Below are 14,739 nucleotides of genomic sequence, written 5' to 3'. Positions count from 1 at the left end.
GCAGGTAGTCCAGTGCAGTCTTATCAGTCGCCTTGTCTGGGCAACTAGAGGAAGAGGACTGAAAGGATGTCTCCCAGTTTCTCTTTGTTGTGAGTTTCTCAGACATAGGCTGTATTTCTGTGTATAATGTTTTCCCAGCATGTCCTTTAAAGCAGAATTAATATTAGCCCTGTGTTTTGTCAGGGGTTGGTTCCATGAGATGATGCCACCTGACCTGTGTCTAATGCTGGAGGTGAAGGGAAAAGGTGCTGGAAATGCAAATGCTGTTGAACATCCCCCCAGGGCTCCTGTGATGTCCAGGTGGCCTACTCCATGGACTGCTCTTCTGTGGGAGGAGGTGATGTTCCCACAGGTGGCTGCCCTCCAGAGGTACCCAGCCTTGGAGGGTGGAAAAGAAAGAGGTCAAACATACAGCTCTAGTCTGTTTTATCTCTTTGGGAGGGGTTGGTGCCTCCATCTGAGCTGAACAGTAGAAAAGCTGAGCAGCCCAGCTGATGCAAAGCTGCACACAGGGCTGGATTTTCCCATCCCACAGAAAGCAGACCATCCTGCTCTGCAGTGTGGTAAAGGAGATGGCTGTGGGGCTATCATGACTAAGGCTCCGTGTCCTTTGAAAATGGTGGCATTTTCTTTCTTAGACCACTAGTGCAGTCCAAGGTTACTGTGAACGCTTATTTTATTGATTTCTCTAGACTGACTTAAGTTTAGCTGCGATTCGGTGCTGCAATACTTTGAGGGTGACCATTCGTATCCAAAATAGTGCAGAGCCATATCCTAGCATAGCTCTTGGACTCCCGAGGAGGATGGTGAGTCAGGGTTGTGTGCCCTGATGACAGTCAGAATTTGCAGAAATAGGATACTCCTCAGGGAAGACTCTAATGAAATATTTCTGAGATCAAATTGAAGACTAGCTTGATGGAAGCTTGACCTGTGTAGCAGTGCTGATGAAACAACACACCTTTCTGTGTTCTTTACCCTGCTCTGTGTGTTTATAAAGAGGCATTATTTGCTTGGTTCTGGTAAGAAATCACCTGTGAAGGAAGGCTTGGGGGTGGTCTGCTCTCAGCTGTAATGAAGCTACAGTCCTGAGCTGAGGGATCCCTCTGAGTCATACAGGCAGTGTGGAGTATCAGGAGGCATCTCAACTTCCATCGGCAGCTCCTCCACATATTGGGTTGCCCCCTCTCCCTGCGGGCATTTGAGAGGCAGAACATGGGAGCTTCCCTGTGATCTCCTCCCTGCCCTGCTTTTACCAGAGGCAAAGACCTCTGCCAAATGGCAGAGGAGGTATCTTCATCATTTAGCTTATTTAATATTCATGGTTAGATACATACCATATCCTTCAGCTGCTGTAGAGTGGAAACATTCCAAAGCAAAAGATCAATTTTCTGCTGCTTCCCTTCAGAATATAAACCCCAATTGTAATCCATAATGCTCTCTTCTGGACAGTGTACAAAGCCTAAAATGTAATTGCTTCTGTCCATCCATCTCCGCATGCATTTTGTTTTTATTCCAGGTACATAAATCTCTGCCCCTTGAGGTTCTTCAGCAGATGGATGCTGGTCTGATTAAAGTGTTGATAATGGGTGTTAGTAATGGGAGCACAGTGGTAAGTTTCAATTTACTGATTGCAGAAGATGTGGACATCTACTACATCATCACCACTTTCCGTGATGCCTTTGAACACAGCACCTACTTCACAGTTGACAAGAGCAGTCTCTCCATAAACGGTAAGGAGCGGCTTGTATCCCAGTAGTTCTTCAGAACTAGAAAGATGATAAAGCCTGTTATTAATCTGTAATTTTTAAGATAAAGGTATCTGTAAAACTGACGGGTGAAAAGCCATTCTCTTCTTATATTGCTCCTTCTTATCCATCCAATAAACTTTTGTTTCAGAGAACACCAAAAGATGAAATAAGTGAGGTACTCCTGATCCAAAAGGGCAAAACCAACTGGTCTTTTTCTGCGTAGCTAGCATTAATTTGAAGAGAAGAAGATATGGAGGCGATAGAAACAGTGGTCACAAACTGAGGGCTTTATAAACTACCAGTGGAAACAGGTGTCTACACAGGCTTAACTGCCTCTCTTTAGAATAATTTTGAAACACATTTCCCTCTGCTTTGCTCTGATAATTTTGCATGAGGTAGAAACCCCAAGAAACAAATACACGAACACGAGAATTCTTCTGTTCTGGGAGCTTGTGTTTTCCTCACATGCCTGTGGGTCAGGAGTTCAGATGAAAGTCCACACTTCACCAAGACCAGCACAATGACTGATTGTACAACTTCTTTTCCTTTATACGTAATTTAAGTTGGTAACCAGAAACAGTAGTCTCCTGACTAACCACTGATGAATTCTGTTTCACAAGTCGATGTGTCATCTCTGAAAAAACCCTACCAATTCTATATCCTTAACATGATACTTCTGTCCACAGAATATTGTTATAAAATATACCTTGGGAAGAGAAAGGGAAGTAAAGCATGTTTTTCCTTTCAAAAGTGAAAATATTGGCCAAGTGAAAATTAAGAAAACATCTAGGCTGCAACTTGGACCAGTCACAGAACCCTCCTGCATCCTTCATACTGGGCATTTACTAACCATCTCAGGAGTATGAAATATGAAATACTCCCGAGGTTAGTAAATTTACTGAAGTTAGTAAATCCTTCCGCAGCTGAGGAAGCCCCTGCGGTTAGAAGCATCCCCTTGTGCTGTTGATCAGTTTAGGAGGGCGGGAGCTTGGCAGCAGGGTGCTTACATTTCAGTATCTGCTGAGCATCACTGGTACACAGCTCCCAGAGGGCTTTGCCAGTGCCTTGCAATTGGCCCCTTGGGCTGTGCTTCCAGTATCCCACCTCTTCGGGACCCAGCAGCTGCCTGACACGTACAGTAGAGTATTGCAGCTAAGAGGTGTGATATTGTGATGATACGACCGTGCTCCTGTTCCAGAACCATCACATTTTCATTCATACACTCTCTACCTTTGCCTTCTGCTTAAATATTCCAAACAGATTATGATGAGTGCAAAAGTGAAGAAGATGACTGCTCCCCAGATGCCTCGTGCCATAACACCCTTGGGTTTTACCAGTGCAGCTGCAATGAAGGATTTGCTGATATGCATCCAGAAAGGCCTGGAAGAAGCTGTGAAGGCAAACATTTTTTAATTATCTAATGGCTAACTGAATGCTTAGTGATCTGATCTTTACTGGGTCATGGTCACACTTGCCACAGGTGTTGAGATTTTGCCAGGGATGAATTTGGTTTGTTGTTTTCAGCTGGATTCTAACAGGAAAAGTCTTGCAGTGGGCTTTATTTCTGACTGTAATACTCCGAGACTTTACTATGTTAGTATTTAATGCTATCTTTGTACCTTTTTTTTAACAGTTCTGTTTTCTCATATTTATCATTAAAATTAGATAGGATTTTCAAGATGGTTCGTTATTTTCATTAGCAGCAGCAGAGGGGACAGCAGAGATAATAGAGAAGGTAACAGGAAGCACTAGGTATGTGGTTTGAACTCTATAAGGCAGCAGGGATGAAATGTTGGTATTATAAACTACTTTTTGATATGACTCAATCTGTCTTCTCTCTTCCTTAAATTAAATCCCTATGTTAGCCGATGTATGATGGGTCTTCAAGCTCCTAAATTATTTTAGGCTTCTTCAGTAATTTATATTTGTTTTTGTAACCACAGTGGTAAGCTGCTCTTTGGCTGAAGTCACAGGGATTTAACTGATACCAACCTTTGTTCAGTTTTGTTTAACCAAGATATTTAGCATTACAATAATGAGCTTTTGGGAAATTCAGTTCTCAGAGAGCTCAGACTTTTCTTTTTCTTCCTCTTACGTTCAAATCAACAACTTCTTACTTTGGGGCATTTCCAAAAGCTGGGGAATTCCAGAAGGAGATATATATGTACATATATATATATATCTCCAGAAGGATATATATATATATATGTACAGATTTTATAGGTTGCTTGTGAAATAGATGCTATTTGTATGTACAAGTCATTAAAATTATTTAAGAGAATTTTTGTGCCGTGAGACACAACCTTTGTGTTTCACTGCAGGTGAAAATTATCTTGGTGCTCTCCAAGTCAATGGTGGATGAATACTTAGGTTGTTTCTACCAGCAAAGAGCCACGGGCTAATCCCAGAGCCTGTGCTGGATGTCGGGTGTTTGACATACACATTGTCCTCAACCTGTGCTTCCCCTTTTCCCCTGCTTGCAATCTTCCTGAAACCATTAAGGTTGCTACTAACACATTTGTTCAACTCCCCTGTGTGTCTCACAGGACATGTATGTGCAGTGTGGGCCTGCTACATGAGGTCTGTCCTGCACTTCCCCCAAAATGGGTTTTCTAGTTCATTCAGGGTCATAACTTTTGGATACCAACTGGTCACAAATGGGGCTGGGTTTTTTAACAAACTGCACCAGTTTATACCCCACATCCAGAAGTGTGCAGTCTCCTGCAGCATTAGGCCATAACATATGAGCACTTGATGAGCAACTTACAGTTGGGGATCTCTTGCAAGCCCTGATCTTCCAAAAGCCGTGTTTCCACGTTTTATTTGAGCACACTAATTATTGCTGCTCTCAGGAAATAACACACTTCAGCTTTACTCACAGTCACTTTATGTATCTCTCAGGCTTTTTCTTACAAAAAGCAACAGCTTTGGCAGTAAGTAGGGCAGGTTAAACAGAGGCAGCTAGTTTCCTGCCAGTAACTGTGAATTTCCTCCTAAGAGCTTGCTTTTACTTTATGAAATCAATCTGAACCTGTAAATTACAGCAGTACCTTTATTTTTGCCACTCTTCAGCATTTCCTATCAGCCAGAAGGCAGCAGTGACGGATAAGAAACCTGTACACAACACCGTTTTACCTGCGACATCTTTGCAAACTTCAACTCACGTTTCTGTCCCTGCTTCACTGGATTTTACTACTGAGCACAAAGCTTTGGAGAACACCACTTTCTCCAGCGTGGTGCTGCCTCCTCTCACCACAGATCCTGTGTCAACTCCCGACGTTTCTCCTCAAGCATCTCCTGTCCCCGTCGTTAAACCTGCCCAGGAGGTTTCCATTAAAGATGCAGTGAGAGTGTTTTGTGAAATCGAGAAGGTTGTCCTTGCTGTCCAGAAGAGGTTTTTACAGCAGGAGTCTATCCCTGAAACCTCCCTGTACCTGGGGGAGCCTCGCTGCAACGTGAGCATCAGCAATAGCACCCACGTCATGCTGCAGGCCGGCTGGAGTGACTGTGGCACTGAAATTGAGACCGTAAGTCCCCTGAGTGGGTGAATGTAAAGAAGCCCCAGAGCACTTCTTTCTCTCAGGGAGATGAGGGAGCTGGAGGGGAGGGGCAATGGTAGATCCTCAGCTAGGAGTACAGTCTATTAGTTGCTGAAATGGTGGACTAAGAAATCTCTTTGGAGGAAGAAACCCCCTTCCTGTGATGGTGAAGTTCCTGTTTGGGATGAGGGGCAAGCAAGAAAGAGAAGGGGAATCTTTGAGGTCAGGCAGCAAAACTCAAGGGCTTCTCTGGGGTCCCTTGGCAGCTGTCAGAAGCTTCTCTTTTCTTAAAAGCAATTTCATCATCGTATTTAGACAAATATTCCAATTGCTACCAGTACTGGGGACAAAAAGTGATGGCTTTCTCTTTGGATCCCAAACCAAAGGCTATGCTCAGGCCATGACAAAGTATAGAAATGTCTTGGAGCAATGATCACTGAATACTAAGGAGGAGGAGGAGGAAGATGAGTGGATATGTGTTGTCTCACTGTACAGCAACTAAGATACTAGAGGTTTAATCTGTTTGATTTTTGCAGCCAGGAGAATTGAGAATACCTAAGCACTTGAACGTGGTAAGTCTGTAGCTCTGCTATATCCCTAGAAACACTGACAGTCACAAGTTGTGCTTTCTTCTTTCTGTGTTTCAGAACATAACTAATACTGTAGTGAAAACCATCCTTAGGACTAACGTGTCTTCTCAGGGAGTAATCCAGCACTTAAAAATTGCCAGTCCCATTCACTGTGTATTTCAAAACGATCTCTTGACTTCCTCTGGATACACTGCAGAAGGGTAAGTAACAGCGCTCTCTGCTTAGAAATGCTGTTGTGTGGCTGAGTGCTGCTGCGTTGGAAAAATGCCCTGGGACCTTAGCTGTCTCCAGTCACAGTATGTGCTGTGCTAAGTAGTCTGCCATCCTGGGACTCCTGTGCTCAGGGGATCCCTGCCGTGTGCTTCTCTCCTCCTCCCCATAATGTGTCAATAGATCCAACAGTCACCAAGCCTGGCCATTGCCTGGCTAAAGCATAGCTGAAAATAAACCTTTGTGAGCTACTGGTGTAGGTTCAGGAGCTGGAATTCCTGACATCTCTCTGCCTTCCTGGGCAATCCCGTGTAGCAATAACAGTATTTTCCTGCTTTTGGAACATAACAATGATATTTTTTCAACTGATGTAGGCATGCACACTGCTATGTGGGTGCTGAGGGATGGCAAATTATTACCCCCACAAATCCTTATTTGATCAACTTGGAAAACAGAGAAGATATGTAATGCAAATACTTCTTTATGGAAGGCCTCATCTTCAAGTAAGATGGGATTGAATCCACTCTTCACAGGAAGTCAAACCCATGCTCACAGAAAAGGCGGCAGCGCAAGCTTTGCTCTGATGGTGGACGTTCTCCCTTGGTGCAAGTGCACCTCCTTTCTCTGGCCTAGCACCACGCTTAAGCTATCATCACCAAGTCTAATTTCTGTTTCCTAACCCTCCAGACATTGCATCTTCTATCCCCCCACAAAGTCTTTGTCAGGTCCCTTCTCTCTGCGCTCTGTAATTTTCTCATGTCCCTCACTGCTCAGATTTGTCCCTTCTCCATCATTTTTTGGCTCTTCTTCACTAAGCTTTTACTCTCCTTATTTTGAATTTTAAGACAGCTGATAGTCTTGTTCCCCTTCAGCTCCTCTCCAATATCTCTCTTCACTCTATTTGCATTGCCAAGACATTCCACTCTTAGGATTTTCCCTCTTGTGTTTCCATGCTCCCTACCTTCCCAACTGAAAGCTCCGTGCGTTTTCACCCTTTCCTCTTGAACAATGTCTAAACATCCTGGACTGCAGATAACTCTTCACTACTTAAATGCACAACTGGTGGAGAAGCAGGCACTGATTTATAGAAACACACAGTCAAATTTGTGGTCTTTAAAGGAGGTTAATTGTTTTTTCAGACTTTACACCATCTTTGAGGATTTGCATGGATCTGGACACTTCAGAACAGAAATGCAGTTGTTTATCGGAAACTCCCCAATACCAAAAAATTTCAGTGTCTCTGCCAGTGACGATGTACTGATTGAAGTGGGGATCCAGAGCACAGAGAGCAAGCTCAAGGTGGTCCTCACTGACTGCTGGGCAACTCCAACTAATAATGCAGTGGATCCCCTCTCATTTGCTTTTATCAGCAACAGGTACAGCAATGCCACTTACAAATAGCATGCGCCATACCTTGGCTCTTCCAGTGGTGATGGCTACTAATGTGTTATATTTTAAATACCTTTTATGTGTGTTATCATTCATGTACACAGTCCCTTACCTTTCTGACCGGTCACATCTTCTCTGAACAAGGAAGGTAGGTAGGAAGAGAGAGTGTTTTCAAAGGGTAATGTGGTAGTTGTTTGAGTTTGGTTGCCTTCCCCATAGTTTTGTAAAGGGATTGTTCATTTGACCTGAAGAATTGGGTGGGTTTGGCAGGCAGTAGTGGAAGAACATTGAAAACTGTGTGCTTTATCCATTTCTCTGTGGTTCAGATATTACCAAGAACTTATGTAAGTCTCATCAATGAAGGTGTAGGTTAGTTGATTCCTATGTGTTGTGACTCACAGACAGTATTAATGCAGCCTCTGGTAAAAGAAGACGTTAGTTCTTATCTGGACCCCCAATCTCACCCTGATGTATTCCCTGGGCTTATCTGCCACCTGGAAGTATAGGATAGTCCTTTTGCTCAGTAATGAAAGCTATTCCTTTTAATACTGTATTTGGTGAAACCAAGTTTAATCCCTTCTTTCCCAACTCTAACCATTTCTCGAATCTTCTATTCTATGTGGATACTGGGAGAATAAAGCAACAAACATCCCCTTATCACCCCTGCAGTGCTGGAGAGTTGTATTCTGGCGGGTCTGGCTGCGGCTTTCTAAGGGAGCCTTGCAACCCAAGTTACCTGCTGCGACCACAACGTGCCTTCCGTGGCCTTAGCTGCTGTGTGTGATTTGTCTCTTCCTTTTCAGCTGTCCCATCCCAAACACGTATACCACACTGCTAGAGAATGGGAACTCAAGCAAAGCACAGTTTAAGATGAAAATTTTTTCCTTTGTCAACAATTCCGTGGTTTACTTACACTGCAAAATTCGTATTTGTATGGAGACACCAGGAAGCACCTGCAGGACGGTAAGGGGTTTGCTCGGATATGCTGTTTTTCTCCGACATGCCATATGCGGTCCTGCTATGGAATGGAAGGAGTGATGTTTCCATACAGGGTTTAAAATAGCTCTTAAAGTTTTCCTGCATTCTCTGCTGAGAGCAGGGAGGAGTGGGGAAAGACTACAACTATATGGAAGTGTCCGCCTTTCTGCCTGTTCCTCATCCTTGTGGCTAAAAGCGTGGGCCTTGCACAGAAATGGGTATCGGAGCCTTTTCGTCTCCACCGAGAGGTGGCTAGAGGGTAATGAACAGGGCTCGCAGTGAGATGGGCGTTCAGAAGTGTGTTGGCTCAGATGGACGTGTCACAAAAAAGCAAGCACCCACATGGGCAGTGTCAGCAGCAAAGTCTGTCCGAGTAACTGATTTGGGATGCTTTACTGTCGATTTGCTTCTCCAGGTGAGAATTTAGGTGCCAGGAAGGGAAGCTCCATGGCATTAAGTTTCTAGGGCGGGGAATCTAACAGAGTTTATGATGGCTTTTAAAAGCCCTGTTTCTTTTCAAAGGTGGAAACCAAGCAATATTCTGGTAACGACTTCAGTTTCTAATCATCTGTGCTCCAAAGCAATGCTTTGTTTCTTTTTAGTTATAAGTAAGTGATACACACTGCTTCATCTAAAACCGTGTTGCTACCACAGAAATCAGAAAAAAACAGTTTTTGCTGATGAAGCTTTATTTATTTATTTATTTATTTTACTGCAGGCACACAGGAATTCTCCTCTCCCTCTGCCAACCTTCCTGGCTTTTTTTTTTTTTTTCCTATCAAGGATGTTTTCATTAGCAGTGTGGTGTTCCTCCATTGTTTAACACTTTCCTCATGCTCTAAATAACTCTGCTTAAGCCCATTATAAAGCAAACGATCTCTTCCTAAATGATTAAAAGTGGCTAGCAGAAGATACTTGTTTCCTTTCTCAAAGTATAAAGCTTCCTCCAGATTAAAAAAAAAAAAAGAAGTGGGGACAGGAAACCCAAACAGCAGTTGGAAAGATGGCTCCTGGCTTCACAGCTGAATCTGCCTGTTAAAAAAACAGTGCTTCAGCAACCCCCAGCCAAAGCCCACCTTCGGGGGAGGTGGTGCCCTCCCTGAGCAAACCGTGCATCCAGGGGCAGGGGAATAAGAGGGACAGGGACTGCGTGGGCTGGTGTGGGCACTGTAACGAAGTTGCTTTGCTAGGAGCTGCCCAGTGTGCTGTTAGAGCAGGCTTTAGCTGTGTGGGTTGGAGTTTAGCAACACAGTTAGCTGAAGGACTGGCTTTGGTCTGAATTACAATGGTCTGGGGGTGGGGTAATTCTGCTGTCCCATGATGAGGTTTGATTGAGATTGACATCTGCAGTAAACAAGGCACAGCAGAGTTAATCAGTGAGGCCCTCTTTCATACATTTTATATTACTCACTTCTATATTATTCATATATATATATATGAGAGATATATTGTTATTTCTCCCATGCAAAATTTACCCCTTTTGAAAAGTCAGTGAATTCAGTATCTTAGATTGAGATTAAAATGTTGTGCAGAGAAGACAAGCTCTAGGCACATCTACAAAGATGACAATGGCTTTTACAAAGAAGGGAGGGGAAGCTGCAGGAGGTGCAAAGATCAAGGAAAATTGGAGCAAGAACACAGTATGTGTGGAAATAATGTGAGATGGCTGGGAGAGTGCCCAGGGTCTGGGATCTGATCCCTTGATCTGTCTGCCACTCTGGAGGATACTGGCTGGCTTCAAGGCGGGTTTGCTTCAGCTCTTTGCCCACAAAATCGAAACTTACATCTTGTATTATTTCTTCTTATCCAGTCCTTTTATTCCTTGTTTTCTTGGTGGAAGAGAGTAAGCTGCTGTAAAGTTTAGAGTAGGAAAGAATAGACAGGCAGGGGAGCAATGCAGTAAGAAATGAGTAAGAACCACAGCTTTGAATGGGAAGAGGAGAAATGTGCCACCACCAAACATGTTTGGTGGAATATGGCTGCTCCATGGCCACGTGGAGCCAAAAAATCACTGACATAAGGGAGCAGCTATGTGACCGTATTCTCTACGGGTGTGCCTAGCTGGGAAAGCTGTTCAAGGGTAGGCCAGAGTCGCAGCTACATGGGTATGTCTATGGGGGCTGACCTGGCTAAAGACACTGTTGCTGACAGTGGGTTGAACGTCCACCCTAAGGTTTCTCTAACACAAACAGAACGTTAATGAAAAGAAAGAGATTGTCTGTGTAAAATGTCTGTTCACAGCAGTGTTTTCTGGTGTGACTAATTACAGATTTTATACTGATGGTTTCCTAATGTCATTTCTTTTGCACTTCCATTTGGTGCTCATTTCAGTTTAACAAAGCATAACATTAAGAAACAAAAGCCCCAGTGAGTGAGAATACCACTGGGCTTCCACATACTCCTCAGAAGGCTTTGTGTTTTTAATTAGTAAGCCATGTTACTTGCTGGAGTTTGTACTGATTGTTGCAGAGGTGCCATGCCGCTCGATCCCTGAAGACTGGTGAAACCATCGCTTCCCACAGAACGTCCTGGGGACCCTTGTGTAAATCAACAGGTGAGTTATGAATAGATGCTTACCAAAAGGAGACACAGAGTGACTATGATTTTAAAATTCTTTTTCACTGGCATAGGAACCCAAGACCTGTGGTACAAGGTGTTCTTGCCCTTCTGCACATCTTTTCAGGAGTGGGTGTTCACTGAAGTCATGTGGTAGTGTGGAAAAGCATGTGCTCTCCTTGATGAAGTGACTGTCAGATTGTCAAGGGAATGTGGAAAGGGAGAGGAGGAAGTGCTTTGTGTAGCTGATTGCATGGGGTAGCAAGCACAACCACCACAAAATCCAACAGTTACTACAGTTGCAAAGTGTGTGCCGTGCGTGGTTTAACCTTGGCTCTGTCCTGACTAAAACCAACACAGTGTGAAAGCAGCACGAATGTTTTAGACTGCAATCGATTTCTCAAGTGCTTACACTGTTAGCGATTATATTGAGCTATGAAGTCCAAAATCAGAGGAGATAAGAGGTTGTGGTGTTGTGTTTCTGTGGAGTCCTGGTATTGACTTCGTTACTGCATTGAGGGAAAGTAGCAGAGCACAGCTGATGTACAGCACCTCCGTTCATCTGGTGGAGTGGTACAGTACAGGTTAATAGGGAGCGAACACCAGCACTGTGTACGAGCAAGGTCTAATTTGTTGTGGATCTGCCTCTTCTGCATGTACCCCGAGTGATGTCCCCTACCATTTTCCGTCCATTGGGCTCCTCCATCCATTTGCATTCATATCTCATTAGCCTAAAACACTCATTGAGAGTATTTGTACACACCAATGTCAGAGTTTTGAGATGTGGCTGCTGTGAGTAGACAGAAGTCACCCCTGTTCCTCCTGCTGGTTGTCTGTTTTGCCAGTCACTTAACTCTCTTCTGACTGTGGAGATGAGTTAATGCTGGACTGTTAGTGGGTTCAGGGTATTTTTTTCTCCCCTACTGTGACGGTCACAATGTCCTTTTGGACCTAGAAACTGGGTCTGACAGCATATTGTATTTTCCTTCCTTAATATGCAAGTATTAGTGTGTTAAAATAGGTCTTCCGTGTTGGTTTCTGAATTAGTTCTCCTTTTTTTAAAACTTAGCAATTAATACAGCTTTCTTCGTACAGCGCTTGTATCAAGTAGATCTCGCTCCCGTTTTCCCTGGACACCCCAATGAATTCCTAATATTCGTCACTCCTCAAAAAGAACTCTGGTGAGAGGAGCTTTCTTTTGGGTTGTACTGTATCAATTCCTGGGCAAAGGTGGCACTACTAGCTGTTGTTACCTATTTCCAGTTTGGATACTCACATTCCATTTTAACTGTGAGGCTAGACCCAGAGAGTGATGTGCATCTCTGTGTTGAAGGAGACGACATGAATTATGCTGGCAGGTAAGCTGCTGCAGTGAAATGTGCAAAAAGCTTTAGCTGCTCTGCTACTGCTTGGCCACATGCTATAGCAAAGACCACGGATACATGTCCTCAGGAAGGCCTGTGCTATCTGTGTCTGGCTACAGGCTGCCATTTCCACTGTGTATCTTCCTTTTTTATTCCTGAAATTCAGAAATAACCCAAAATATATTATGCAACGTTGCCTTTGCCTGTCTTGTAATGGTGCTCTGAACGTTAGGTAGCTTGGGCGCTGCTATTACACACCTCTGTGGCTGCCAGCAGCGCCCTTTGGCCAAAGACCTTCTCTCTGATAACGGGCACGTATGCATTAGCATTTGTGCAGTACCTGAGGTACACAGAAAGACAAGTGCTTGGCTAAAAAAGTCCACTTATTTACATACGCAGACATATATTTTCATAGGTGCGTCAAGCATTTACAAGAATGAATTAGGAGTGTGCCAGAGTGCCTGTACAAACACGAAGAGAAGCATAATGCTAAAGGGAGAGGGGGTTCCTCTTGGAGATTTGGACAAATACATGGAAGTGTCTACATGTGAACCAGGTGAACACGTTCTGTTGCTGGTCTGTGGAGCCTAGCGAGACAACTGCCAGCACGGGACTTGACTGCACACGGGCATTTACTGCTCGTGACCCCCGGCCCCCCATCCTTTCCTTCCCCTCAGTGTCTGGTGCTATTCCAAAAGACTACAGGTCCCATGGCATGTCTGCCAGACCTGTGCAGACAGTGTGGACACCCTTGGGCTTCTCAGATGGCACCAGGTGCCTGTGCTCAGGCTGCAGAGTTGAGCCCACAGTGACCACCTCAGTGTGAGTCACTTGCCTGCTTCCACTGACGGCTCCAGCCAGATCTCTGCTGACTGGAAAGGGAGTTTAGAGACCCAGCACACGTGGAGAATCCTTCCCTAAATACTTTGTGTTTCAAAAAGTGTTATAGATGAGATAAAAGCAAATCAAGGGTTTTTCAATAATCGTAGATGGATGGGGGCAGGATTGAGATGGGAGAATGCTTCACCTCTAGGGTCATTCTGAAAGTAAGGTGGCATTTCTAAAAGGCACCGGTGCCGATCCTTCAGTTCTTATTTTAACAGAAAATTGTGGAGTCGAATTCCAAAGACACATCACACATCTACAGGGACTCTACGCTTGTATGTAAATAAAGAACCTGGACTGTGGCTCACGGATCCATGAGAATCGCCCTCCCCAAAAGGCTGATTCAGTTCTGTATCACAGCTCTGGGCTTCAACATGCATGCTGGCTGATTGGTAGGCAAGGCTTGTTTCTTACCCCAGGAAAAGGTTAAAGATTTTCAAAGCTGCATTTTTTTTTTTTCAACTCTTGTTTCCTTTAGCATCTGATTTGAAGAGAGAGAAGGAGGCTGGGATGGGAGTTGGATACATCATCCTCATTGCCTTTGCTGTGTTTGGTTTTGTGCTGGGAGTTGTGAGCCTTCTCGTTTTCAAGTACCAACGAAAGGTGGGAAGATACAACTTCAGGATCAAGTCTGACAACTTCAGCTACCAAGTGTTCTATGATTAACAATTTCCAGGTTACCAGATGTAAGTACTGAATCATGATCAGTTACTTTTTTTAGCTGTTTAGCTCTTCCTGAAATGGTTAAATACTTGTAGATGAGCATCATCGGTTTATGGGTATTTGAAATTCCTGTCCTCTTTGCTGTGGCTGAAGGTCATAGAAGTAAGAATGAAATTCCTACTATTCTTGTCTATTTCCAAATGCTGCAGGCTGCAGAGGAGGAAGACAGCCTTCTCTTCCTTATCTTCCTACATGTCTTTTGTCTCAGTCAGAGTAAATGACACACCACTTCAGAAGAACACCAATAACCATTTCCACAAAAAGCATGTGATTTTTGGGTTTGGATCATTGATTAGTGTAATAAAGGAGAGAAACTTTACCACTCACTTTATCTGCTTCAGAAGTTTTCCCTTTCTGCAAAAGATTGGGGTTTTTTTTGTCGTTGTCTTGTTGAGGGAGTATTTTTCAAGAAAATAGTGGAATGTTAAACAATGAGCTTGAATATTGGTAATGCATAAGCAGTGCTTGCAAGTGCCTGCAGAGAGCCTGAGGAGACAGCTCTGAGGAGTGTTAACCACCACCACACGTTTCTACAACCTGGGAATTTAACACTTTTCCAGAGTACCATAGGACTCAGCACTTTTTCTGTAAAATGATGGTGTTCTCGCTGCTCACCCCCATTTGTATGTTTGTTCCTTTAAGAGGAGGAGAGATAGGTGAGAAAGCTGGTTTTCTGGAAAAGAACACCTAACATTGCTTCACAACTGAAGGTTGTTTACTGCAAATCTGTGTTTTGTTCATGGGAACAGGCTTACTT

General features: G+C 43.8%; 1 protein-coding gene across 1 annotated transcript in view; it reads left to right on the top strand.

Annotated features, from left to right (window-relative positions):
• The window catches only part of UMODL1 (uromodulin-like 1), a 38,521-nt gene extending 24,596 nt beyond the window's left edge, over positions 1-13,925 (top strand). The window contains exons 13-20 of the mRNA XM_010153619.1: positions 1,517-1,730; positions 3,009-3,146; positions 4,821-5,275; positions 5,935-6,077; positions 7,227-7,463; positions 8,280-8,439; positions 10,924-11,008; positions 13,738-13,925. Of these exons, the coding sequence (XP_010151921.1) occupies positions 1,517-1,730; positions 3,009-3,146; positions 4,821-5,275; positions 5,935-6,077; positions 7,227-7,463; positions 8,280-8,439; positions 10,924-11,008; positions 13,738-13,925 (1,620 nt within the window). The remainder of the gene's footprint in view (positions 1-1,516; positions 1,731-3,008; positions 3,147-4,820; positions 5,276-5,934; positions 6,078-7,226; positions 7,464-8,279; positions 8,440-10,923; positions 11,009-13,737) is intronic.
• Positions 13,926-14,739: the final 814 nt, after the last annotated feature.

Source organism: Eurypyga helias, unplaced genomic scaffold, assembly GCF_000690775.1.
Source record: "Eurypyga helias isolate BGI_N326 unplaced genomic scaffold, ASM69077v1 scaffold14786, whole genome shotgun sequence".
Taxonomy (NCBI): domain Eukaryota; kingdom Metazoa; phylum Chordata; class Aves; order Eurypygiformes; family Eurypygidae; genus Eurypyga; species Eurypyga helias.
Note: the sequence above shows the minus strand (reverse complement) of the source record. Positions and strands in the feature narration are given on the sequence as shown.